The 24,685-nt window shown below is 54.3% G+C and overlaps 4 protein-coding genes and 1 long non-coding RNA gene across 11 annotated transcripts in view; 2 read left to right on the plus strand and 3 right to left on the minus strand.

The window, feature by feature from the left end:
- The window catches only part of LOC105492122 (DnaJ heat shock protein family (Hsp40) member C17), a 45,068-nt gene extending 39,796 nt beyond the window's left edge, over positions 1–5,272 (plus strand). For all 3 annotated transcript variants that reach the window (XM_011759082.2, XM_011759064.3, XM_011759071.3), the window contains one exon: positions 5,084–5,272. In XM_011759082.2, the coding sequence (XP_011757384.1) occupies positions 5,084–5,206 (123 nt within the window). In that variant the 3' untranslated portion in view covers positions 5,207–5,272. The remainder of the gene's footprint in view (positions 1–5,083) is intronic.
- C7H15orf62 (chromosome 7 C15orf62 homolog) lies at positions 563–4,912 on the minus strand. Its single transcript, XM_011759052.3, has one exon. It carries the CDS (start codon positions 2,593–2,595, stop codon positions 2,068–2,070), a length of 528 nt encoding a protein of 175 aa, XP_011757354.1. The 5' UTR covers positions 2,596–4,912; the 3' UTR covers positions 563–2,067.
- Positions 5,273–5,294: 22 nt separating the features above from the next.
- LOC139355462 (GTP cyclohydrolase I feedback regulator) lies at positions 5,295–9,574 on the minus strand. The gene is made up of 3 exons (XM_071067082.1): positions 9,449–9,574; positions 7,503–7,597; positions 5,295–5,907 (listed from the first exon to the last, which is right to left on the minus strand). Exons 1-3 carry the CDS (start codon positions 9,482–9,484, stop codon positions 5,784–5,786), a joined length of 255 nt encoding a protein of 84 aa, XP_070923183.1. The 5' UTR covers positions 9,485–9,574; the 3' UTR covers positions 5,295–5,783.
- Positions 9,575–13,436: 3,862 nt separating this feature from the next.
- The window catches only part of LOC105492139 (regulator of microtubule dynamics 3), a 29,955-nt gene continuing 18,706 nt past the window's right edge, over positions 13,437–24,685 (plus strand). Inside the window, exons 1-2 of one of the 5 annotated variants that reach the window (XM_071067078.1) lie at positions 13,437–13,451; positions 23,521–23,714. In XM_071067078.1, coding sequence (XP_070923179.1) covers positions 23,528–23,714 — 187 coding nt within the window. In that variant the 5' untranslated portion in view covers positions 13,437–13,451; positions 23,521–23,527. Of the gene's footprint in view, positions 13,452–17,552; positions 17,985–20,731; positions 20,854–21,989; positions 22,078–23,010; positions 23,120–23,520; positions 23,715–24,685 lie in introns of those variants that run through there. The other 4 variants (XM_071067076.1, XM_071067077.1, XM_071067079.1 and 1 more) reach the window with 4 other exon arrangements.
- Positions 17,527–21,716, minus strand: LOC139355463 (uncharacterized). The gene is made up of 3 exons (XR_011606145.1): positions 21,582–21,716; positions 19,720–20,268; positions 17,527–18,106 (listed from the first exon to the last, which is right to left on the minus strand). It is a non-coding gene; the product is annotated as an uncharacterized lncRNA (long non-coding RNA).

Consider the following 24,685-nt stretch of genomic DNA (forward strand, 5'->3'; position numbering starts at 1 on the left):
CAAAAATCAGCTGGGCATGTTGGTGCACATCTGTAATCCCAGCTACTCAGGAGGCTGAGGCAGGAGAATTGCTTTAACCTGGGAGGCGGAGCTTGCAGTGAGCCGAGATCACGCCACTGCACTCCAGCCTGGGCAACGGAGCGAGACTCCATCTCAAAAAATAAAAGTAACCTTGGCTACCCTGCTGACACAGAGTGCTGCCTGCCCAGAGTCTGGGTGCCCTGCCTGAGGTGAAGCGTAGACCTTCCAGCTTGTGTGTAACCTCCGACCCACAACCATGGCTCTGGTGGCTTTTGGCCTGGATACAAAGGCTGGGGCTTTGGGGCTCCTGGCCACACCTGTCCCCACCTTGGTTGAACAGATTGCTTTGGGGGCAAGATCTAGCAACCTGGTTCTCCCCTTCTCTGCAGTGGCCTAGGGCCTGGCTGGTGTGTCCACAGCCCCTTGGCAGGCTGGCAGGAGGCTGCTCTTACCCATGCCAGCCTGCTGCCCTGCCTGCCCCTCCACTTGATGGGGGTGACTGGAAAGCAGCTTTTTGCAAGTATGTCCCAGATCCTGGATGGAGGGAAACAAACTGGCCTGGGCCTGACTCAGGGCCCTGCTTTAGAGACCTCATTCCCACCTTCAAGTCCCAGCATTTCACAGCCCCAGATAACACTCCATAGATTGTGTTAGAAGTTTATTCATTCTCTGCTGTAGCCACAGCTCGGTGCGTATACACAGGAGGAGAGAGGGAGGCCGCCGATTTGGGTTGTAGAAATGGTGAGTGTCAGAGCTTCCTCTCCCCTTTGCTACTATTAGTGAGGCCTGGGGGCCACCAACACACGGCCCCGCCAGTGCTGCTGGGCTCTGGTTTCTGTGTTCTGGTGAGGCCATGGGGTGGGGCCATAGTGCAGCCTGTGCTGTGGCTTTGACCCGGTGGGCTTGGCCTGGTTGGCAGGCACATCGTCAGAGGGTTCAGGCGGCAGAACTCCCTAATCCTGGGAGACAGGTCTGGAGACCAGCTGTGCCGCTTCGCCATTGAATGCCCATCCCTGGATCCAGTTCTCCTCTCTTCAAGGAAGGAAATCTGCCAGGGCTCCCACACTAATAATTCTGGGAATTCCCCAAAGCACCCCTTTGTAAGCCGTGCGCGTGCCTTTGGCTGGCATTCTCTAGAGCTGCCTTCACCAGGGATTGCTCCAGGTAGCTGTGTTGGCAGACTGAACCACATCCTCATTTCTGCTAAGGATTTGCCTAGTCTTTTCCTAAGTTACACTCTCTCTCTACCTATCTCTTCCTATGTGGCCAGCCCCTGTATGCGTCTCCCCTTTGCTGGTGGCTCCAGGCCACGGTCTAGCCAGCGCTGTCCAGTAGAACTTTGTGCAGCGATGTTCGCGTCCATTCTGCACCAACCAGTGTGGCAGCCATTAATCATGTGTGGCCACCAGCCGTTTGGAATGTGGAATCTGGAATAATGCTGCAAGTGAGGAACTGAATTGTTACTTAATTTCAATTCGGTGTCATGCAGTGAGTGACCACCAGATTAGACAGGGTCAGGCCTGTCTCCCCTTTCTTCCTGGGCCTTCCCACTTTCCTCTTCCGCCTGGGTTGGACTGCTTTTACCCAGGCTTGTCCTGTGACCTCTCTCTGTTGACGCTGGCTTCCAAAGAGGCTGGCACAGGGCACTCATCCCTTCTGCCCAGTCTGTGTCCTCCCACTCCCTGATCTGACCCCGTGCCACCTTCTGGCTCTGCCAGTCTCTACCTGGTTCCTGTGGTTGCTACACATAGCCTCCCTTTCCCAGAATAGCCAGCTTCCTTCAGGGGTCATGCCAGGAAGGGGCCCCCCTCCTCAACATTTCCAGCTTGCCTCTGTCCCTCCACTCTGGGGTGCCTGGGAGGACGCTTCAGGACCCAGAGAGCAGGCAGAGCCCTGGATTCCTATCCTGGAATCCTCCCCCAGGATGGAGGAGCTCTGCCTGCCTGAACCCTCCAGCGATGGGCCTGGAGTCCTGTCCCTGCCCTTTCCTTAATCCCCAGCCTCTGGCTCTTCCAGTCACCCCGGCTTTGCCCACCCTCACCCCATTCAGAAGCTGGGCTCGCTGGGAAACTGCTCCCTTAGCATCTGCAGAACTTCCTCAAGAAGTGAAATCCCCAGGTCCACTTTGAAGGAGAGGAAGGGATCACTGAGGTCTGGGGCAGGTGTCCTCTGGAAGCAGGGAGTGTCCACAAGGCCCTTCTCTGAGTGCTGGTGGAGGGCGCTCGACAGGGAGAGCGCCGATGGCAGGGCGGCAGAGTAGGCTGCTGTGTAGGCAGGTGGGGGCTCCAGGATGTTGGGGCAGCTTGAGCTCTCTCGGTAGAGGCGTGGGGGCTTGGGTGGGGCCAGCAGGGTGGCCCGGGGCTGCTCGTCCCCCCACAGTGGCAGGCGCCGGCCATCTGGCCTCCCTCGTAGCTCCCGGATGACTTCTCGGTTGCTATACTCCTCGTGGTCCCCACCCGCTGTGCTGGCCTGGCTAAGCACACTGCCCTGTCGCCGGAGCCGCCGTGGCCGCCCCAGGCTCAGCCGCTTGAAGAAGGAGGCGTTGCGGAAGGAGCCTTTCCGCCAGGTCTCCATGGGGCCCAGGGGAGCCCGCAGACAGGTGTTCAGGAGCAGCCAGGTTGCATGCGGTCCCTGCTGGGGCAGTGAGTGCCAGCAGCTGGGGAGGCTGCCCTAGGAGCAGAGGCCTTGGGGTTTCTGCTCAGCACAGACCTTTGACCACATCTTGGATGGTGAGTGGAGGACTCAGGAAGAAGGAACTTTTTTGTCCAGGAGAGCACACAGCTGGGAGTTCCTGGCAGCAGGAGTTTCCCACAGGGACAGGAGTGGCCGGGTTACTGAATAGGGCAGTGGAAAAAACCCCAGGTGGAAGCAGCAGCACTTACTGGAGTCAGAATGAGGGCAGCCCCAGCGGAGGCAGAGATGGACCTTCTCGGGCCAGGTGAGGCTGGCGAGCGCTCCTTCCACAGGCAGGCGGCAGATGGCCCGAGCTCACTCGCCCTGGTGTTTGCCTGGCTCCTATGCGTCTCTGGGGCAGTGTGGGGCCGTGCCCTCTCTGCCAGTGGCTCCCGGACTCTGATTAGTGGCTTGGCTGTTTGTGGCGGTGGAGATGTGTTTTTGTTCTCAGCTGACTCAGTCAGGTGGGAAGCCAGGTTTCATGCTCTTGGGTAATTGCAGCATCCGCGTGCAGGGATGGGGCAGCTGGGACCAACACCCCAGGGCAATGGGGAGCTTAAAATTCCTCTGGGGACTCATGTGGGGGCAGCCCTGCTTTATGTGTCACCACGCGGCTTCCTTTCTCATCACAGCCCCACCACCCTGGGCCCCGGCAGGTGCGCCTGGCTCCCGGCCCACAGTGTCTGGGTAGGAGGAGTTCAGGGCAGGTGGGAGTTAATTGAAAGGCAGGCGTGTGGAACGATTGTTGGGGAAGGAAGCGACCTGTGGCTGGTGTGGGTGACTCAGCCCTGCTGTCAGGCCCTCATGAGCAGAACCTGCGGGATCAGGGAAGGAGGCAGAGGGTGTGTTAACGGGGAACAGCCCCATGCGTGTGACGGGCGGGCTCTGCTGCCTAGGGTTGGGCTGGGGGCCCGCCAAGGGTGGCTCCAAGTTTTCTTGGCAGAGCAGCATTAACCTGGGGACGGGAGACGTGGCCTTCTCTTGGCCTGCCATCAGCCTGGCTGCTATTTCCTTGTCCTCCCTTGTTTTACCCTCGTAGGCTCCTGCCAGGAGAGCGGCAGTTGAGGGCCGGGCCATGCTGCCTGCTGCCTGGCCGTGCTCCAGCCCTTCCCCTCTGGCTATCCAGCCTCCTCTAGGGTCCTCCTTCTCTTGCGGGAAGCTGGGCCAGGGAGGCTGCTGTGAATTGTCAGCCATGCTCTGGGCCACACTGAACAGTCCGGCCTAGCTGGGACTGCTGCAGCCGGGCAGAGGGGAGAGGGGAGAGGTGCAGCTATCGGGAGGAGCAGGGGAACCCAGGCTGAGTAACACTTCCTGTTTCTCTACACCCCTTACTCCAAACCTGCTGGCCCGGGCCTGGCATCTCAATCCCAGCCGCTCCCTTCCTATTCCCCAGGTCACTGACCACCACATTTTCCTCCTGCCTTGTTCCGTGAGAGCGTCCCCATGTGGGGTACCGCGGATCAGGGCCCCACAGCTCTCTGCTATGAGCAGGCCACCGCATCCTGCAATCCCTGGCCTAGCTCACTTCTGTGCCATCTCAGGTGGGCTTCACACTTCTCTGAGAAGCTGTTGGGACCACATGATCATCACACAGCCTAAGCGGCACTGAGGGAGGAAAAGGTTTAATTCCCACCGCAGACCTTATCAGGGTGTGGGTTGGCAGCCTAGGCCCCACTGTAGAGCTGCTTCTCCACCCTACAGCCTTGGCCCATTCAGACGGTTGTTTATTATTCTTTTGATTATGTAAATACAGCATTCCTTAATCTCCTGCACTGTGCTGGCAAATTCATAAAAGCTTTGAGCCATGGGCCCTGCCCTCCAGGAGCCCTGCTGTGTAGTTTTAGAGGCACGCTGGCCTCATGCTTGCCCTTCTCCCCTTCGAGGGTGGGGCTCCCTTCTGCATCCTCAGCAGGAGCCAGACCACAGGGCACCGGGCATGGACAGAGCCGGGGTCAGTGCCCAGCAGAGCCAGGTGCATCCCTGCACCTCAACTTCCCTTCCTTGGGAACCTAAGAGGCGGAAGCCATGGGGTAGAGGGAAAGGGGTGAAGGATAAAGGGCCCAGAGGAAATGAAGGAGACGAGGGCCTAGCTAGAGGGCCCACAGGTGATTCCTGGAAAACAGATGGACCAGAGCTGACGGGGCCTAGGGAAAGGGAGGGGGAGCTGGCTGGGTAGAAGCCGGCCTGGAGGCCACAGGTGACTTGTTCTGGGGGACACAGGTAAGCCAGGATTCCAGAAGGATGCTCCAGGTTCCTTCCCTTCCTCTGCTTTCCTCCCTCTGAGACTCTTAGACCACAGCTCTGCCTCGGCACCGTCCTCGGAGTCTGGAGTCTGTGGGGCTGTGCCCTGCCGTCCCTGACCCTTCTCCATCCCTGCTCTGTCCAACAGGGCTCAGTACTGTCAGAGAGGGACTATGAGAGTCTCGTCATGATGCGCATGCGCCAGGCGGCTGAGCGGCAACAGCTGATCGCAAGGATGCAGCAGGAGGACCAGGAGGGGCCGCCCACGTAGCCCCGGCTCCAGCCACCCATCCCTCAGCCCTTTTCTTCAACGTCACCAATAAATTTTTTTTTAAGACTTTAGTTCTATTCCATGCATAGGTATAGGGTGCTGGGCTCTGCAGCAGAGGGTTCCACCCAGGCCTGGTGCCCCTCCCAGGAAGTGGGCAGACCCCTAGGGAAACACTCTGCATGGTGAGAGTCCCAGAGTCCGTGCACAAGCAGAGCACAGGCGCAGCCACTCATCACTGCCCTTTATTGGCTTGGGCTAGCTATGCAGGAGCCACGCACCAGGGCCCCTGGGGTGCCCAGCTCCGGCCCGGGGCAGCTGCCCAAGGAACATGGCCTGCCCAAGGCCCTTGGCCCAGGCCCGAAGCAGGAGGGCAGCTGGGAGCACCGGGCACTGCCCTCTCCCACTGCTTGAGGCAAGGTTTCAGAGAAGGCCATTCACTGCCTGTTGGGGCTGGGCCCATGGCGGTGACGATTTGGGAAGAGAGGGGCAAGGTGGTCAGTGAGGCAGGAGCTTGGAGTTCAGGGCCCACAGCAGCCCCTCCACAGGGGCGCCCCGGCTGCAAATCAGCGTGAGAAGGTCACTCCTTGTGCAGGCACCACACCAGCGTCTGACCCACCCCCGTCATGCTCAGCACACGGAAGCCCCTGCGTTCCAGCTTGTCCAGGACTATGCGGGGAGGGTCATTGACGTAGTATTCATAACTGCAAAGAGACAGAATGGGTTGGGTGAGGAGGGGCACACAGCAAGCTCCCGGTCCAAAGCTAGTGTCTGCGGCAGGCGGCCTGGCCACTCTTGTAGTGACTCACACTTGCTGGCTGGGTAAGTGCACGCCCCCTGCCTCCTCCCCTTCTAGGTACTTCACGAGCTATCTCATTTATTCCCAACAAGCTAGTGAAGGTGCCACTGTTGTGGCCATTGATACATGAGAAAACAGGGGTTAAGCAGGTTCCCCAGCGTCCCAGATGGTAGACCGTGTTAGTCTGACCACAGCCCTGCTGCCTCCCCTCCCTGGGCTTGCTCCCCACCCAGGCCTCCAAGTGGGAGGAGGTTGAGGCTGCAGTGAGCCATGATTGCACCACTGCACTCCAGCCTGGGCGACAAGAGTGAGACTCCATTTCAAAAAAACAAAACAGGCCGGGCACGGTGGCTCAAGCCTGTAATCCCAGTACTTTGGGAGGCCGAGGCAGGCGGATCACGAGGTCAGGAGATCGAGACCATCCTGGCTAACCCGGTGAAACCCCGTCTCTACTAAAAAATACAAAAAAAATTAGCCGGGCGAGGTGGCGGGCACCTGTAGTCCCAGCTGCTCGGGAGGCTGAGGCAGGAGAATGGCGTGAATCCAGGAGGCGGAGCTTGCAGTGAGCTGAGATCCGGCCACTGCACTCCAGCCTGGGCGACAGAGCGAGACTCCGTCTCAAAAACAAAACAAAACAAGCCTCCAGGCCCCTCACTGCCCTGGCTGTCCTGCAGTTCTGAAGCAACAAGGCTGAGCCCCAGTAACGCCTGGCTCTGTGTGCCACTCCCTAGCATGGATAATGCTGGGGTCCTTTCAGGTTTAATTGATGCCGAAGGACCATGAAGCAGACAAAGGGCTCAAGCCCCAACCTGGGCATGGAGAGGCAGGTGCCTCATGGCAAAGGGAGGGGGCTGGCTTCCTTCCCCCAGCCTTGACCCAGGGGCTGGGATCAGCCCTCCTTCTCTTTCCCCTCTTTGAACTGGGACGCACTCTGGCAACTCTTTGCAGAGAGCCTGTGTAGCCTGGGTTCTCCCTGCCTCCAGGGGTGAGAGGAAGAATGGAAGCAGTGGTCACAGTTTAGACATGGAGGCATTAGGAAGGATGCCAAGGGAAGTGGCCAGGTCCCCAGGCAGCAGCCACCCTGGAGGTAGGACCCAGGCTCCCGGCTCCCTGCTTCTAGGACTTAGCTTTGCGACTCAGCCAGATCCTCACTACAAAAACCTTTCTCTCTGTACCTGTCTGGGCTTGATGGGGTCCAGCTTAGAGAGGAGAGGGCAGGGCAAGCAACAGTCCGCTAGTGGAGTCCTAGACCCAGGGAACAGACTGTTTTCTGCGCTTCCAGTAAGGATGTGGAAAGCTTTCAGAGCAAGCCTCATGGAGGAGAGGGGGAATGTTGGAGAGGCTACAGATGGGACCAACTCCTCCAGAGAACAGAGCCCCAGGATGCAGGCAGGGGCTCTGATGCTGGGCCCTGTCCCTGGGCTTGGAGGTTGTGTAAAGGGAGCAGAGGCGGGTATAGGGGCTGGCAGGGAGAGGATACTGAGGGAGGCTGCTACTTACAAGTTGTTTCCCAAGACACTTCTCTTTGAAGCCCCCAGATGCTGCATCAGCTCTGGATCCGACTGTTCATCACCCACCATAGTGGGGCCCACCTCCTGCAAGGTAAGGCACAGTGGCTGCTTGGCTGGCTGCCAGGAGGAGGTAGAAGGTTTTGCGTCCCCTTCCTCCCCTGCCTGCTAGTCCGGAGTGAGCTTCAGGTAAAGGCCACAGAGAGTAGCGAGAATCCTTAGGGGCTGAGCACAAGCTGCGAAGGGGTGGAGCCCACCAATGATCAGGAGGAGCGATGTAGAGGCCCTCCCTAGTCCCTTAAAGCTCAGCCTTATAGTCCCAGCTACTTGGGAGGCTGAAGTGGGAGGAGGTTGAGGCTGCAGTGAGCCATGATTGCACCACTGCACTCCAGCCTGGGCGACAGAGTGAGACTCCATTTAAAAAAAACAAAAACATTATGTAAATGAAAGAAGCCAGACACAGATCACATTACCACAGAAAGGTAATTAGTGGTTATCTAGGGCTGAAGGACTTGGGGGAAATCAAGAGTTTCTGCCAGTAGGTACAGGGTTTCCTTTTGGGGTATTAGAAATGTTCTAGCCGGGTGCGGTGGCTCACACCTGTAATCCCAACACTTTGGGAGGCCGAGGCGGGCGGATCACAAGGTCAGGAGATCGAGACCATCTTGGCAAACACGGTGAAACCCCATCTCTACTAAAAATAGAAAAAAAATTAGCCAGGCATGGTGGCGGGCGCCTGTAGTCCCAGCTTCTCGGGAGGCTGAGGCAGGAGAATGGCGTGAACCCAGGAGAGGGAGCTTGCAGTGAGCTGAGATTGTGCCACTGCACTCCAGCCTGGGCAACAGAGCAAGACTCCGTCTCAAAAAACAAAAAAATGTTCTAAAACTGATTATGGTGATGGTTGCACAACTCTGAGTACACTAAAAAAACACTGAATTGTACACTTTAAATCAAAGAATTTATGGTATGCATATTACTTATCAATAAAGACATGTCTTTTAAAAAATAAGAATCACATCGGGAGGCTATTTCCAAGTATGGATTCCCAAGCCCCAGAGTTTTGGGAGATCTGGGAAGGGACCCAGGAATCCACATTTTGACAGCTGCGCAGATGGCTGCTTCACAAACCGCTGCCCAGCGCTCTGCAAGAGCTCTCCTGTTGCGTGGTGAACCCACCAAGGGGGTTGTGTACCCGTAGTGGGCAGGGGCAGAGGAGCACCTTGCTGCCCATCTGGGGGCAGAGTCGTATCTTTCTGAAGCTAAAAGGAGACTCCTGAGGGGCAATCAGAACCTTTTTACAGATAAGGAAACTGCGCCCAGAGAAAGGAACATGACTTCGAATTCATGGTGTTCCCACCTCCAACTGCACGGCTCCTTCTCGCCTTCCTTTTTTCCCAAGCAGGGGGTTCTTTCTTTTCTTCCTTTCCTAAAGCTTCAGGGATAGCCCTTCCTGGAAGCGCCTAAGGGTGCAGCTAGTTGCTGTTTATGGGTCAAGGACTTGGCACAGGGGTTTTAGCGCCTTGGCACGTCCTTATCTTTTCCAAACTTCTTTCCCTCAGGTTATTCCCCCTTTTTTCCCCTGCGGAGCGGCTCTGTGCAGGGCACTGGGTGCTGCGCGTGAGGCCGGGGCTCCCTGGGTCCCTCCCGCCAACAGGTAGGACAGGAGCCGGAAGCGCCCGGAGGTGGCCCTGTTGCCGGGACGCACGTACCGGGGCCCTTTCGCGGCAATAAAGGCTCCGGGCCGGCCAGAGCTCGCTGAGTCCCGGGAGCCAGGCTGAACCAGCTTCTCCACTCCCTCTCCCCCGCCAAAGGGGCGTGTCTGGGCGGGTTCCCGGTCCAGCCCCCGGTGGGTGCAGCCCAGGAGAGAGGCATGAAGGCGCGGTCGCAGCTCCCTAGGGCCTGGTCCTGGCTCCAAGTCGCCGGGCGGCCGGTACTCACCATGCGGATCTGGGTGCTGATGAGCAGGTAGGGCATGGTGCGCGCGTCCCGGCCTGGCTCCCACTTGGTGGCTCTAGGCTGGGCGCCGACTCCAGCCTTCCTCGCGTCGGGACTGCGACGGGGCGCCCCGCCCATGGCCGCCGTGGCCGCCAATCAGGAGCAGCTGCCGTGACGCGCCCTGCAGTCCGCGGTTCGGGGCCCGTCCCCGCCCTCCCGGCGGCGGACTTGGACCCCGGGGCCCACCTGAAGCTTCCGCCTAGTGGTCCAGTTGCGGGAAGGTGGAGTGCGGGGAGGAGGGGACGATCCCACGGTCTGAAAGGACACTATCCTGAAGCTCTAGCGTCCTCCAGGACGCTCAGTGCTGTTTTCTTTGCAGCCTGTGATCTACCTGCTTCCCCGCGCGCGTGTTGCCCCCGCGCCCGCTTCTTGCAACTCTGCAGGCCAGGTTCCAAAGTCCCTGCCAGGCAGAGCCCAGAGCAAATGGAGGCTTCTCCAGGCCCCAGCCCACCCCCGACAGAGACACCTCGACAGCTTCAGCGGGGCCCCACTTCCCTTCGTCAAGACACGCGCTCCAGAGATTCCGTAAGGGCTGAGGAGGCCGGGGCACGAGGCTCGGGGCTAGCCCTGAAGACAACAACTAAAATACCATCCTGGGTGCACTGCTCATTCCCCCTCCCAGACTCTGATTCCAGCACAGCAGCGGATCCTTGCATTTCTGTGGACCTGCAGGAAAGTCTGTAAAGGAACCGCGCGCTTGGCTGGATGCCAGGTATGGAGGGACTGAATGGATGGAACCTGGCCCTCCCTCCCCTGAGCTTCCCGCGCAGCTGGACAGACGCGGCGCACGTGCCGGAGGTCACTGGGCAACACCTGGGGCAAATGAAACAACTTCCCCCGCACCAGTCACCAATAAGCGGTTGCGAGTTCCCAATCTTGCGTCCACGCCCCTCATTCGCAGGTATCAAAATCTGACAACTCATCATTCTTTATCTGCCTTGTTGTGATTGGTGTTTTTTTGTTTGTTTGTTTGTTTTGAAATGGAGTTTCGCTCTTATTGCCCAGGCTGGAGTGCAGTGTCGCCATCTCGGCTCACCACTACCTCCGCCTCCCGGTTCAAGCGATTCTCCTGCCTCAGCCTCCTGAGTAGGTAGGATTTACAGGCATGCGGTCACGACGCCTGGTTAATTTTGTATTTTTAGTAGAGACGGGGTTTCTCCATGTTGGTCAGGCTCGTGGCAACTCCCGACCTCAGGTGATCCACCCGCCTCGGCCTCCCAAAGGGCTTGGATTACAGGCGTGAACCACCGCACCTGGCCTGTGATTGGTTTTCTAGAAAATAAAGCAAAACAAAAACAGCCTGTCTAGCCTTCCCTCCTATGGGAGGGTAAAAATCTTCACTTTTTAAGAGAGGCATTTATAGGGGATGCTGCGCTTCCAACACTTTGACAGACGTGGAGAGAGCTATAAGAGAAGTAGGAAGTTGTAATCCTAAACGTCCCTTAACTGGTCTAATTTATTATTCTGTAGTTCCTACCCCTGCCCTCTTACTCACTGACCTAATAAGTTAGCCAGAGAGATAAAACACAGGATGTGTTTTATCTTAACAAAGGATGTGTTAAAACTGACAAAAGGACTGGGAGGGCGCGGTGGCTCACGCCTGTAATCCCAGCACTTTGGGAGGCCGAGGCGGGCGGATCACGAGGTTAGGAGATCCAGAACATCCTGGCTAACACAGTGAAACCCCGTCTCTACTAAAAATACAAAAAATTAGCCGGGCGTGGTGGGGGGCGCCTGTGGTCTCAGCTACTCTGGAGGCTGAGGCAGGAGAATGTCGTGAACCCGGGAGGCGGAGCTTGCAATGAGCTAAGATCCGGCCACTGCACTCCAGCCTGGGCGACAGAGCGAGACTCTGTCTCAAAAAACAAACAACAACAACAAAACTGACAAAAGATTAATGCCCAGGAGCTCCTACAACTCAGTGAGAAAAAGATGAACAATGGAAAAAACAGGGGTAACTGACTTGACTAGGCCCTTCCCAAAAGAGGAAATAGAAATGACCAATAAACATATAACATGATGCCCAGTATATCATTATTAGAAATCCAGGAAATACAAATTAAATTTTACTTTTTTTCATTTTAACCAAATTTATTTAAACCACAAAACTTTGTAGACACAGTGGCTCACGCCTGTAATGTCAGCACTTTGGGAGGCCAAGCTGGGAGGATTGCTTGAACCCAGAAAGTCAAGGTTGCAGTGAGGCATGATTTGGTTTATTTTTAAGTAATCCATCCCTACTTAAAGACAGATTACCCTACATGTGAAAGCTATGTACAAAAATCATCCATTGATTAGAAGGATTTTTTTTTAAGTTATACAATTGTCCTTGGTTTTTACAATGATAAATGAAAAACATTAAAATTCTTCAGTTTTTTAATGTTTTTTTGAATGAAGTATGGAAGGATTTTTATGTTGTCATTTTTTAGTTAAAACAGAGCAAAATATAACTTACTGGAATGTAGAGATAAGAACTGAGCGGGGCCGGGCACGGTGGCTCAAGCCTGTAATCCCAGCACTTTGGGAGGCCGAGACGGGCGGATCACGAGGTCAGGAGATCGAAACCATCCTGGCTAACACGGTGAAACCCCGTCTCTACTAAAAAATACAAAAAACTAGCCGGGCAAGGTGGCAGGCGCCTGTTGTTCCAGCTACTCGGGAGGCTGAGGCAGGAGAATGGCATGAACCCGGGAGGCGGAGCTTGCAGTGAGCTGAGATCCGGCCACTGCACTCCAGCCTGGGCGACAGAGTGAGACTCCGTCTCAAAAAAAAAAAAAAAAAAAAGAACTGAGCGGGGTGCAGTGGCTCATGTCTGTAATCCCAGCACTTTGGGAGGCCAAGGCGGGTGGGTCACTTGAAGTCAGGAGTTCGAGACCAACTTGGCCAACATTGTGAAACCCCTGTCTCTACTAAAAATACAAAAATTAGCTGGGCGTGGTGGCACACACCTGTAGTCGCAGCTACTTGGGAGGCTGAGGCAGGAGAATCACTTGAACCCAGGAGGCAGAGGTTGCAGTGAGCTGAGATCACACCACTGCACTTCCGCCTAGGTGACCGAGTGAGACTCTGTCAAAAAAAAAAAAAAAAAAAAAAGCCGAATGTGGTAGCACATGCCTGTAGTCCTGCTTGAACCTGGCAGGCGGAGGCTGCAGTGGGCCAAGATTACACTACTGCACTCCAGCCTGGGCAACAGAGCGAGATTCCGTCTAAAATATATGAAAAAAAAGATGAGATGAATGAGCATGCTACAAATGGAGAAAGGGGGTATTTTCACAGAACCAGTATTTTCCCAGTCCCATCTCCACTTGATGTCCTTTATTTATTTATTTATTTATTTATTTTTTTTTGAAGAGTCTCGCTCTGTCGCCCAGAAATCTCATCTCCACTTGTTCTGAAGCAGTAATCAGAACACACCTTTAGCCATTTTACAAAAAACAAACAGAAACACAAATGCAATGTGCTGGTACACAAACACCCGTTACTGTATGTACAACAAAGGAAAGGAGAAGGTGAAAATGAAATAGAACTATACTGTATTGGTCAGGATGTAATGAAACCAAATTGCAGTTTTCTAATTGAGGATATAATCTTGGTCTGTAAGAACAGGTTTGGAGTAAAGTAGTAGGTTCCTTTTTTAGTAGACACCTGTCTCCTGCAGAAACACGTCAATTATGTATTCATCCTCCATTACCAGCTATGCAGGTATGTCTGTTTCATTGATTGGCTGCCCGTCAAATCTGAATCTGATCTGCCTCATTGACAAACCCTGTTATTCACAATAGGCTCTCATCAGTTTACCAGGTGGTATACGCCTCTTAAACTGCTACAGAACTATCCTGCCACACCACCTTCAAATAAATATGATCGTTGTTCCCAGTCTTCTTCCTTGAGCTTCCATGGCCATGGCAAGCACCAGAATCTCTGCAGCTGCTGCTTCACAAAGCAGGTACTGTTACCGCCCTCAAGGGAGGGTCACTTGACCCACCCAGTGCAGTTCTCGCCAATAGAATGGAACCGGGTTCAGTAAAGCAGAGCAGAAACGTTCACTGGTCAAGGAATGGAAAAGGGGAGCTTCTGCTCAAAGCACCTGCTCCCTGGACATTGGGTAAAGGGGGATCTTAAGGGCTTTTTGGGCAGATAGGTGAAGACTAGGGTAGGGATTCCTGGATGGATTCTTCCAGGAGCAGCTGGAGTGTGTAGATTCTTTTTGCACCTGGTACTGTTTGTGCTTACCTGGGTACACTTCTCCGCACTGGGTGGAGATTTTAGTATAACAGCGAAGCAGTAATTTAGGTCAAGGCAGCACTGCTGAGTTCAGTTCATCTTGTGGCTGGTTCCTGATTATTGGCACCTGGCCTTTGTTTCTGTAAGCAAGCACAGCTGGGAGGATGGTTCATTTCACAGGTTTTGGGGCTTCCTGAAAGAATTGAGGGCCAACGCAGTGGCCCCCGCCTGTAATCTCAGCACTCTGGGAGTCTAAGGCATGCAGAATGCCTGAGGCTGGGAGTTAGAGACCACCCTGGCAAACATGATGAAGCCCTGACTCTACTAAAAATACAAAAAGTTGGCTAGGCATGGTGACGCATGCCTGTAATCCCAGCACTTTGGGAGGCTGAAGTGGGTAGATCACTTGAGGTCAGGAGTTCAGACCAGCCTGGGCAGCTGGTCTCTGCCCAGTGAAACCCTGTTTCTATTAAAAATACAAAAAATTAGCTGGGCGTGGTGGCGGGCGCCTATAGTCCCAGCTACTCGGGAGGCTGAGGCAGGAGAATCGCTTGAACCTGGGAGGTGGAGATTTCAGTGAGCCAAGATCGAGCTGCTACACTCCAGCCTGGGCAACAGAGCAAGACTCCGTCTGAAAAAAATAAAATCAGAAAAATTTGCTGGGCATGGTGGCATGTACCTGTAGTGCCAGCTATTTGGGAGGCTAAGGCATAAGAATCGCTTGAACCCTAGAGGTGGAGGTTGCAGTGAGCCCAGATCACACCACTGCACTCTAGCCTGGGCAACAGAGTGAGACTCCATCTGAAAAAAAAAAAAAAAGAATTGCGGTCATGTTGCGGTAACAGTACCAGATCCAACTAAACAAGCACAGAAGCAACACCAGGAGGCAGAAGACTAAATTATTTTTTTTTTTTCTTTTCTTTTTTTTTTTTTTTTTTTTTGAGGAGTCTCGCTCTGTCGCCCAGGCTAGAGTGCAGTGGCCCAATCTCGGCTCACTGTAAGCTCCGCCTCCCGAGTTCATGCCATTCTCCTGCCTCAGCCTCCCGAGTAGCTGGGACTACAGGCACCTGCACCACGCCCGGCCAAATTTTTTTGTACTTTTTTTTAGTAGAGACGAGGTTTCACCGTGTTAGCCAGGATGGTTTCAGGAGGCCCGCCTTGGCCTCCCAAAGTGCTGGGATTACAGGTGTGAGACACCGTGCCCAGCCACTTTTTTTTTTTTTTTTTTTTTTTTTTTTAGAGACAGGGTCTTGCTCTGTCACCCAGGCTGGAGTGCAGTGGTGTGATCAAAGCTCACTGTAACCTTGAGCTCCTGGACTTGAGGCATCCTCCCACCTCACCTCCCACATGCCACCATCCCCAGTTATTATTTTTATTTTTATTTTTTTTTTTTTTTTGAGACGGAGTCTCACTCTGTCCCCCTTGCTGGAGTGCAGTGGCCGGATCTCAGCTCACTGCAAGCTCCGCCTCCCGGGTTCAGGCCATTCTCCTGCCTCAGCCTCCGGAGTAGCTGGGACTACAGGCGCCCGCCACCTCGCCCGGCTAGTTTTTTTGTATTTTTTAGTAGATACGGGGTTTCACTGTGTTAGCCAGGATGGTCTCGATCTCCTGACCTCGTGATCCACCCGTCTCGGCCTCCCAAAGTGCTGGGATTACAGGCTTGAGCCACGGCGCCCGGCCTCTAAGCTACATTTTAAATCTGCAGTGAGTTAGTGCTTTACAGGTTAGCAAAAAATAAAATAAATAAATAAAATAAAAATGTTAAAATCTGTAAATATCAAGTGTTAGTGAAGATGTCAACAATCCCACTACTGTTGGGCTTGCAAGTTGGTGTGAATGATACTTACCTATGACGCACCCTATACACACACACACACACACACACACATATATATTTCTAAAAGGGCTGGGCATGGTGGCTCATGCCTGTAATCCCAGCATTTTGGGAGGCCGAGGCAGGGGGAATGCCCGAGCCCAGGAGTTTAAGACCAGCCTGGGGAATACAGGGAGACCCTGTTTCTACAAAAAATTTTAAAAATTAGCTGGGCATGGCGGCATGTACCTGTAGTCCCACCTGCTCAGGAGGCTGAGGTGGGAGGATAGTTTGAGCCTGGAAGGCGGAGGTTGCAGTGAGCTGAGATCATGGCATACCTGGCTAATTTATTTTTTGTGTTTTTAGAAGAGACAGGGTTTCACCATGTTGGCCTGATCTTGTGATCCACCTACCTTGGCCTCCCAAAGTGCTGGGATTGCAGGTGTGAGCCACTGCACCCAGTCAATTTTTGTATTTTTTAGTAGAGATGGGGTTTCACCATATTGGCCAGGCTGGTCTTGAACTCCTGACCTCATGATCCACCTAAGTCGGCGTCCCAAAGTGCTAGGATTACAGGTGTGAGCTACCATGCCCGGCCTAAAAAAAGAATTATTTTTTAAGGCATCAAGAACCTTAAACTTTATACACAAGGGTAAGGCCACCATCTCAAGGCATTTGACTTGTCACCTCTCTTGGAAGAGCCAGGCAGATGAGGCAGATGTTCTGGGCAGAGGGCAGGACGAGAGTTTGGGGTCTGGTCTGCTCTCTTCTCCGGCTGGGCTGTGGAGGGGGTGGGAAGGTGGGCAATGCATATCTCAGGCAGCCAGGCCTTTACTACATTTGCGAAGCTGGTCTGCAGATGCAGCACAAGATAAAGAGCTCTGTCCAGAACCACCCGCCACACTGCTGATTGCCCTGGCAGACACGCGCCTGCCAGATAACATCTTTAATATCCAGGGGGAAATGAATTCCCCTGCTTGGTCTGCCCATTTGGCCTAGCCTCTCATCACAATCTGTTTATCTCGCAGAGCTTCCTCCCCTGGTACAGAGAGGAGAAATTGTTCTTCTGCCACTGAGCTTTCTGCCACAGCTGAGAACACACTGTCAAAATGGCAGGGTGTGCTGTCGGTCATGCCTTTTCTTCCTTCCTGCATTCAGCTTTTATGGATGCTTTTGCATTAGAGCTGTGCCAGGCACAGGGGACCTGGGATGAATCAGGAATGAACCCCGTCCTGGAAGAGTGGGTAGTGCAGTGGTGTAGACAGACTAGAAAACGAATTATCACAGAACAGAGTATAATGGGCCTGGCGCAGTGGCTCACGCCTGTAATCCCACTACTTTGGGAGACTGAGGCGAGCAGATTACTTGAGGTCAGGAGTTCGAGACCAGCCTGACCAACATGTAGAAATCCGGTCTCTACTGAAAATACAAAAAGTAGCCAGGTGTGCGCATGCCTGTAATTCCAGCTACTCAGGAGGCTGAGGCAGGAGAATCCCTTGAACCCAGGAGCGGGGGCGGAGGTTGCAGTGAGCCGAGGTCACTCCACTGTACTCCAGCTTGGGCGAAAGAGCAAAACTCTGTCTAAAAAAAAAAAAAAAAAGGATAATGGAGGCAGTGGAGCCATGGAGCCACAGGAGCAAAGCAGGGTGAAAAGCTTAATTTCACCAAGGTGGTGGTCTGGGAAGGTTTCCAGAGAAAATGAATTTTTATTTCCTCCAAAATAAAGTATATATATGTTTTTGTTATTGTTTTTATTTTGAGAGGAGGCCTCACTCTGTCGCCCAAGCTGGAGTACAGTGGCAACATCTTGGCTCACTGCAACCTCCACCTCCCGGGTTCAAGTGATTCTCCTGCTCAGCCTCCCGAGTAGCTGGGATTACAGGCACGCACCACCATGCCTGGCTAATTTTTGTACTTTTAGTAGAGACGGGTGTAAAGGTAAACTGAGGCTGGAGCCAAACCAGGAATGAAGACACAAGGCAAATGGCAGTGAGAATAGCTTTTATTAGGGCTTGCGGGCGAGGTTCCTCAGTCTAAAGGTGTGGGCCGAGGAAGGCGCTGAGGGAGGAGGGTGGGGGCTTCTTATAGCCTGAGAGGTAGGGAAGCTGGTTGTGCAAACAGGGCCTGGGGGGTCTTGAAACTACTAGAGCAGGAGTTGAGTAAGGGTCATGAGGAAGGGGTCTTTGGAAACTGTCGACGGAAATTGCTGTTGACGAACTTGTGGAATGCAGGTGAGCTGCAGGTCATGGGGGAGTGTGACTGCCCAGCCGGAACTCTGACGCATGTAAGTCTGAGGGTGTGTACAAGGGTGAAGGGAGTCTTTAACAAAAGGCCTGCTACGCCGGGTAACGCTGCCATGTTGGGTCTAGATTCCTGCCTAACATTCCGACCTCTTTCTAATAAGAAAATGGGGCGACGTGTTCCTCCGGCTGCTTCCTGCTGGTATGGGTCATCGTGGGGTTTTTCGGAGGTCGGAACTTGGGTATTGGGGTGGAGCAGCTGATTGAAAGTGACCTGGGAGACTTCTTTCATGCGGTCCTGGATGAAGTGGAGGACACAGGGAGCTATGAGTAGCAAGAAGCCAATGATTAGTAAGGGGCTTAGAAAGGGTAGGACTTAACCGGCCACAGATGACTGCCACCACCTAAGTAAGGGCCTCTTGGGTAAGTTCGGTGGCAGCCGCCAGGGCTCGCAGACAAGGTTGCCAGCCCTGGACTGTGGGATCTAACTGCTTGGAGAGATAGGCCACAGCCTGGTATGTGGATCCAACCGGCTGGGCTAGGAGGCCAGTGGCTACCTTCTGGCACTCCTCGGTGAATAGATGAAAGGGCTGAAGGGGGTTGGGGAGAGAGAGCAGGGGCAGAAAGGAGACAGTCCTGAAGCTTCTTGAAAGAGTTGGCGACTAAGGAGGGGTCGGACAGCGGTCCGGTGGGTGTCTCCCTGGCAGCCTGGTAGAGGGGCTTGCCTAGGACCCCGAAGCTGGGAATCCAATGCCTGAAATACCCTACCAGTCCTAGGAAGGACAAGATCTCTTCCGCATCCTGAGGAGGCTGGAGAGTTTTAATGAGGCTTATTCTATCTGCCGTAAGGCTTTTTGTAGTGGGTGTGAGTTGTATGCCTAGGTAGGTGACAGAAGGGGTGCAAAGTTGAGCCTTAGCCAGGGTAACCCAATAACCTCAGTTGCCTAGAAAACTTAGAAGTGTAGCAGTGTCTGCAAGGGAGCACTCCCAGGAAGGACTACATAGTAATAGATCATCTACGTATTGTAGAAGGGTGCTATGGGTTAGGGGGCAGAGGAAGATGTCCTGTGCCAGTGCCTGTCCGAAAAAATGGGGGCTATCTCAGAACCCTTGAGGCAAGACAGTCCAGGTCAACGGGGAAGAAACATGAGTGTCTGGGTCCTCCCATGTGAAGGCAAACAGAAAGTGGCAGTCTGGGTGTAGAGGGATGGTAAAGAAGGTATCTTTCAGGTCAAGGCCAGTGAAATGAGTAGGGTCAGGGAAACTCGTGAGAGGAGTGCATATGGATTAGGAACTACTGGAAAGGTAGGGACGACTGCCTCACTGATGTAGGTCCTGCACGAGGCGATAGTCCCCAGAGCTTTTCCGTACAGGCAGGATAGGAGTATTGCATGGTGAGCTGGCAGGAACTAGAATGGGCTGTCGGAGCAGGCATGTAATGATAGGTTTTAATCCCTGTCGATGTTCAAGGGAGATAGGGAACTGGGGTCTAGACGGGAACTTGGAAGGGTCTTTTAGCCGGATGTGGACCGGAGTGTGGTGCTGGGCAATGATCAGGGTGGAGGTGTCTCACACCTTAGGGTTAATGGGGACTGGAAACGGGAGTGGGGGGGTCAGCCTGGCGGGGTTTGTCAGGTGAGAGGAGGGGGAAGAGGAACGCGAGGTGTGGGGAGGGGTTGGGTCGGAAGTGAACTGAGGCCCTAGCTTGGAGAGGAGATCTCGTCCTAACAAGAGGACTGGGCACGAAGGAATGATAAGAAATGAGTGCGAGAAGAGGGAGCCATCCAAGCGGCAAGACAGAGGAGGAGTCTGGCGGTAGGTGGAGGGAGTGCCATCAATTCCCATGACCGTGACAGTGGAGGGGTGGCTGGGGCCACTAAAGGAAGGTAAAACAGAGTAGGTAGCCTCCGTGTCCATAAGGAAGGATATGGACTTACCCACTACCTGGAGCATAACCCCGGCTCGGCGAGAGTGAGAGGGGTCCCCGAGTCTGGGCCTCTTCAATCTTCGTCAGTGTCGAGGAGCTGGAAGGCGCCTCCAATACCTGGAGGAGGGTCGTCACGTGAAGGCGCAGCGACCGTCCTTAGGTTGGGGGCAGTCTGACTTCCAGTGGCCCATCTGCCGACAGTTCAGACAGGGGTGAGTTGACTCCTTTGGGTTAGGGCACTGCCTGGCCCAGTGGCTGTCGTTGCCGCACTTGAAGCAGGCACCAGATGGCGCTCGGGGAGTACCTCCTTTCTGGGAGCTCCTGGAGCCGGCCAGCCTCAGGGCTGCTACCAAGGCCTGGGTTTGGAGTTGTACCTTCAGTTTTAGCCTGGCCTGTCGTTGGGCCTCAGCTGCTTCCTCCCTGGAGTTGTAGACCTTGAAGGCCAGTTTGACTAAGTCCTGGATGGGAGTTTGAGGGCATTCCTCCGCCTTTAAAAAAATTTTTTTTTGGATATCAGGGGCCGACTGAGAAATGAAATATGAGGCCAAGATGGTTCCTCCTGCAGGGGAGACAAGGTCAAGGCGGGTGTACTGAATAAGTGCCTCAGTCAGCCCGTTAAGAAAAACAGCTGGATTTTCATCTGCGCCTTGGACTACCTCCTTTAGTTTGTTAAAGTTGACTGATTTGTTAGAGGTTGCCTGCATGCCGGCAAGAAGGCACTGAACCATCATGTCTTGGCGGCAGCGGCAGCCTGCCTGCCCCACCTGGTAGTCCCAGTTGGGCTCAGCCGAGAGCACTGCCTGGCATGGCAGGGTCAGTTAAATGAACCTGGTTAGCATGCTGCCTGGCTGCCGCTAGGATGCGTTCCTGCTCCTCAAGAGACAGGGTTGAGGTCATAACGACATGAAGGTCGTGCCAGGTGAGATCATATTCCTGGCATAGACACCTAAACTCTTTGATATAACCAGTAGGATTGGCCGAAAAGGAGCCTGCACACTCCTCAACCTTAGACAAGTCTGCCAATGAAAACGGCACATGGACCCAGACTACTCCTTCGGCGCCTGCCACCTCTCATAAGGGACACAGGAGGTCGGTCCTGGACCGAGTATGGGCTGAGACAGGCGAGGAAGGGGAGGAGGTGGAGGTAGGTGAGACAGAATCTGTCGGGTTTGGTAAGGGCACAGGAGGGGGGGAAGGGTGGGGCGGCATTGACAAGGATGGGGAAAATGGTGGGTCAGGGTAAGGAGGAGGTTGGGCAGGAGACCGGAGGGGTGGCCAGGATAGGGTGTCAGGAGGCTCAGAAAAAGAGGAGTAATCATCCCTCTCCTTGCCCGAGGGAAAAGACTTTGCGAGCAGAACTTGAGCTAACGAGCATTGGGCGCAGAGATCTGGGCGAGAACGCAAGTCCCAAAAGGCCTGAACATAGGGTATCTCGGACCATTTGCCTAGTCTCTTGCAGAAGTTGGTCAGATCTGTGAGAACGTTAAAGTCTAGAGTGCCTTCTGCAGGCCACTGAGACTGATTATCCAATTTATACTGCGGTCATGCTACCGTGCAGAAGAAAATGAGCCGCTTTTTTTTAGGTCTTGGCTGAGACTTAAAGTCTGGAAATTAGCCAAGAGGCACCTCAGAGGGGATTTTCCGTCTGGTTTGGACTGGGTAGTTCCCATGGTCTTAAGGCGGGCAGTCCGGAGGCAATGGGAGCGTCCTCTCACTGCCACGCGGAGTGCGGGGTATGGTGGCTTCCGGGGAGGTTGGACGTCTCCTAGTCCCTGGTGCTGAGGTCACAGCTGACGGGAGAGAGCCCCTGACACGGCCGTGCGTTTCGGACAGGGACTCCCGGAGGGAGCCTTCAGGATGGGGGAAACTTACCCAGCAGTGATCGAATTTAGTCTTACATTTGGTGAGACGGCGCCAGGCTTGAGGAGGGGATCCCAGCTCGGGGAGAGGAGAGGCTGCCCGACCCAGCAGGGGTCTGGGGAGGGGGTCTCCTCCCTGGTTTCGGCACCAAATATAAAGGTAAACTGAGGCTGGAGCTGAACCGGGAACGAAGACACAAGGCAAATAAATGGCAGTGAGAATAGCTTTTAAGGGCTTGCGGGCGAGGTTCCTCAGTCCAAAGGTGTGGGCCGAGGAAGTCGCGCTGAGGGAGGAGGGTGGGGGCTTCTTATAGCCTGAGAGGTAGGGAAGCTGGTTGTGCAAACAGGGCCTGGGGGGTCTTGAAACTACTAGAGCAGGAGTTGAGTAAGGGTCATGAGGAAGGGGTCTTTGGAAACTGTCGACGGAAATTGCTGTTGACGAACTTGTGGAATGCACGTGAGCTGCAGGTCACTGGGCGTGTGACTGCCCAGCCGGAACTCTGACGCATGTAAGTCTGAGGGTGTGTACAAGGGTGAAGGGAGTCTTTAACAAAAGGCCTGCTAGCCGGGTAACGCTGCCATGTTGGGTCTAGATTCCTGCCTAACAACGGGGTTTCGCCAGGTTGGCCAGGGTGGCCTCGAAATCCTGACTTCTGTTGCCCAGAGTGCTCATGGCTCATTGCAGCCTCCACACCCTGGGCTCAAGTGATCCTCCCATCTCAGCCCCCAGGGTATGTGGGACTACAGTCACATGCCACCACCAGAGGCCTCCTGTATTCTTATATGTATACAGTAACTCACAATTAAAGCGTAAAGAAATATAAGATCTAGTCAAGGGTATTGGGAGAACTGGCCTAGAACTTTCTTCTTTCACTAAAGAAAATTTTAACTCTTAAGAAATATTCACAATACAATCGTCATCGTAGTCCATAAAATCGGTCTTTTTAGTTGCCAAAATTAGAAGTTGCATACAATTACAAGAGTAAAATAGAATTATAAAACGGTACGTTAGGTTTAAGGTTTATGGCCGGGTGCGGCGGCTCACGCACTTTGGGAGGCCGAGGCAGGCGGATCGCTGGAGACCAGGAGAGCGGGACCCAGTCTCTACAAAATAAAAATAAAATGTGGGGAGAGGGTGACGTTTTCCAGGTACAGAGGGGAGGTCCGGGCAGAAGCGCAGGGAGAAAGTGTGAATATGCTGAGCGTATTCCGGGAGCAGCAAGTAAGCCGGTGTGACCGGAGGGAAATGGAGGCCTGGATGCCGGACGGTGAGGGTGACTGCGCCAGCGTCCGCCCAAGAAGTCTCCCCGCTTTCCCGCCTTTCCTCAGCCTTCGGACCCTTTTTGCTTTCCTTTTGCGCTGTGCTGACTCCGCCCCTCCGCCGGCGCCCGTGGCCTGGCTCCTGAGGGAAACAGGCCGGGGGTGGGGCCGGCGTGGTCATCTCCGTGCGCCTTCCCTCAGGGCGCCGAGCCGCTGGCGCCGTCTGTCTGACGTCACGGTCACTGACAGCGTGAGCCCGCGGCGGCTGCTGCCATGGTGGCTGGCGGCCGGGTAAGGTTTTGAGTGGGTCTCCTGCCAGGCCAGAGCGCGTTCCTGGGCCGCAGGGGAAGGCCGGGAGTTTGCAGCCAGGGCGGCGGGTTTGTGGTCTGCAGTGTTGTGAGGCTGAGGTGGAGGGTTGAAGGCCCAGAAGCCGTACTCTGTGACCCGGATCGGAGGATGTGCTGGAGGGGTGGCTATGTCCAGGCTGGGTGAGGGGAGCGGCAGTGGGGCCCAGGGGGCTGGAGGAAGCCTTAGGGTTCAGACTGGGATGCAGGTAGTCAGGAGCTCAGGGTTTGGGCAAGGGGGTACCTGCCGGGGTTCTGCCTTGGGGGTGGGTTTACCAGACTCACGAATCTCTCTCTCTCCCTACGCCCGCCCGCCCGCCTGCTCCCGGTGGCTTCTGCTGGCCGCAGGTGCAGCATGTCTAGACTGGGAGCCCTGGGTGGTGCCCGTGCCGGGCTGGGACTGTTGCTGGGTACCGCCGCCGGCCTTGGATTCCTGTGCCTCCTTTACAGCCAGCGATGGAAACGGACCCAGCGCCATGGCCGCAGCCAGAGCCTGCCCAACTCCCTGGACTATACGCAGACTTCAGAGACCGGACGCCAGGGTAGGAGCCCGTCTCCTGAGACCGCGGTCACTGCAGACTGATGGGCCTGGGGTCTAGGCTGCTTTTGGTGGAGATTGTGGGACAGGGCAACGTAGAGAAGCGCCTTAGGGTTTCACTTTTTTGGAAGCTTGTTGAAAAAGCAGTCGTCGGGCCGGGCGCGGTGGCTCACGCCTATAATCCCAGCACTTTGGGAGGCCTAAGCGGGCGGATCACCTGAGGTCAGGAGTTCAACACTGGCCTGACCAACATTCAACCAGATGTCAACATGGTGAAACCCCATCTCTACCAAAAATACAAAAATTAGCCGGGCGTGATGGCGCGGCCTGTAGTCCCAGCTACTGGGGAGGCTGAGGCACGAGAATCGCTTGAACCCAATAGGCAGAGGTTGCAGTGAGCTGAGGTTTCACCACTGCACTCCAGCGTGGGCGACAGAGTGGGACTCCGTCTCAAAAAAAAAAAAAAAAAAAAAAAAGGCAGTCATGGTTTTCTCTACTCTTTACCCTGTATTCCCAAGCAAGTATATTTCAAAAAGACTGCTTAGCTTTCACTTTTAGTTCTGGCCACACTAGTGCTATGTGGGTGTTAAAGGCACTTGCTTAGTGTTGGGTGAGGTGTGTAATAAGTGGAGAGAATCCAAAAGAGGGCAAAAAGAATAATCTTGTAGGGATTAAAAGTCTTCAGGCTTATGTATTAAATCATATATTTGAATTTGAAGACAACTTGGAAACGATCTCATTCAAGTTTTTTTGTTTGTTTGGTTTTTTAATCCCTCCTATGAGGAAACCAAGATTTAAAAAGACTGTGTAACTTTCCTGAGGCTGTCACAGATTAAGTGGCAAGGCTGGGCCTGTTGGGCCTGGTCACCTGGTCCAGTGGAGTTTCTACGGCATAGGGCTAGGAGCACGCTTAATGCAATTGAAGCTGAATGTGGCTGGCAGCCCGCACAGCTGAAATGAGTAGTTCTTTCAAAT

This window comes from Macaca nemestrina, chromosome 7, assembly GCF_043159975.1.
Source record: "Macaca nemestrina isolate mMacNem1 chromosome 7, mMacNem.hap1, whole genome shotgun sequence".
NCBI lineage: Eukaryota > Metazoa > Chordata > Mammalia > Primates > Cercopithecidae > Macaca > Macaca nemestrina.

Excerpts from the sequence above, each read along its gene's own strand:
- LOC139355462 (XM_071067082.1), bottom strand. The coding sequence starts at position 9,484 with ATGCCCTACCTGCTCATCAGCACCCAGATCCGCATG. Across the intron at positions 7,598-9,448 it reads TCAGCACCCAGATCCGCATG|GAGGTGGGCCCCACTATGGT; the intron begins GTGAGTACCGGC and ends CTTACCTTGCAG. Across the intron at positions 5,908-7,502 it reads AGTGTCTTGGGAAACAACTT|TTATGAATACTACGTCAATG; the intron begins GTAAGTAGCAGC and ends GTCTCTTTGCAG.
- C7H15orf62 (XM_011759052.3), bottom strand. The coding sequence starts at position 2,595 with ATGGAGACCTGGCGGAAAGGCTCCTTCCGCAACGCCTCCTTCTTCAAG.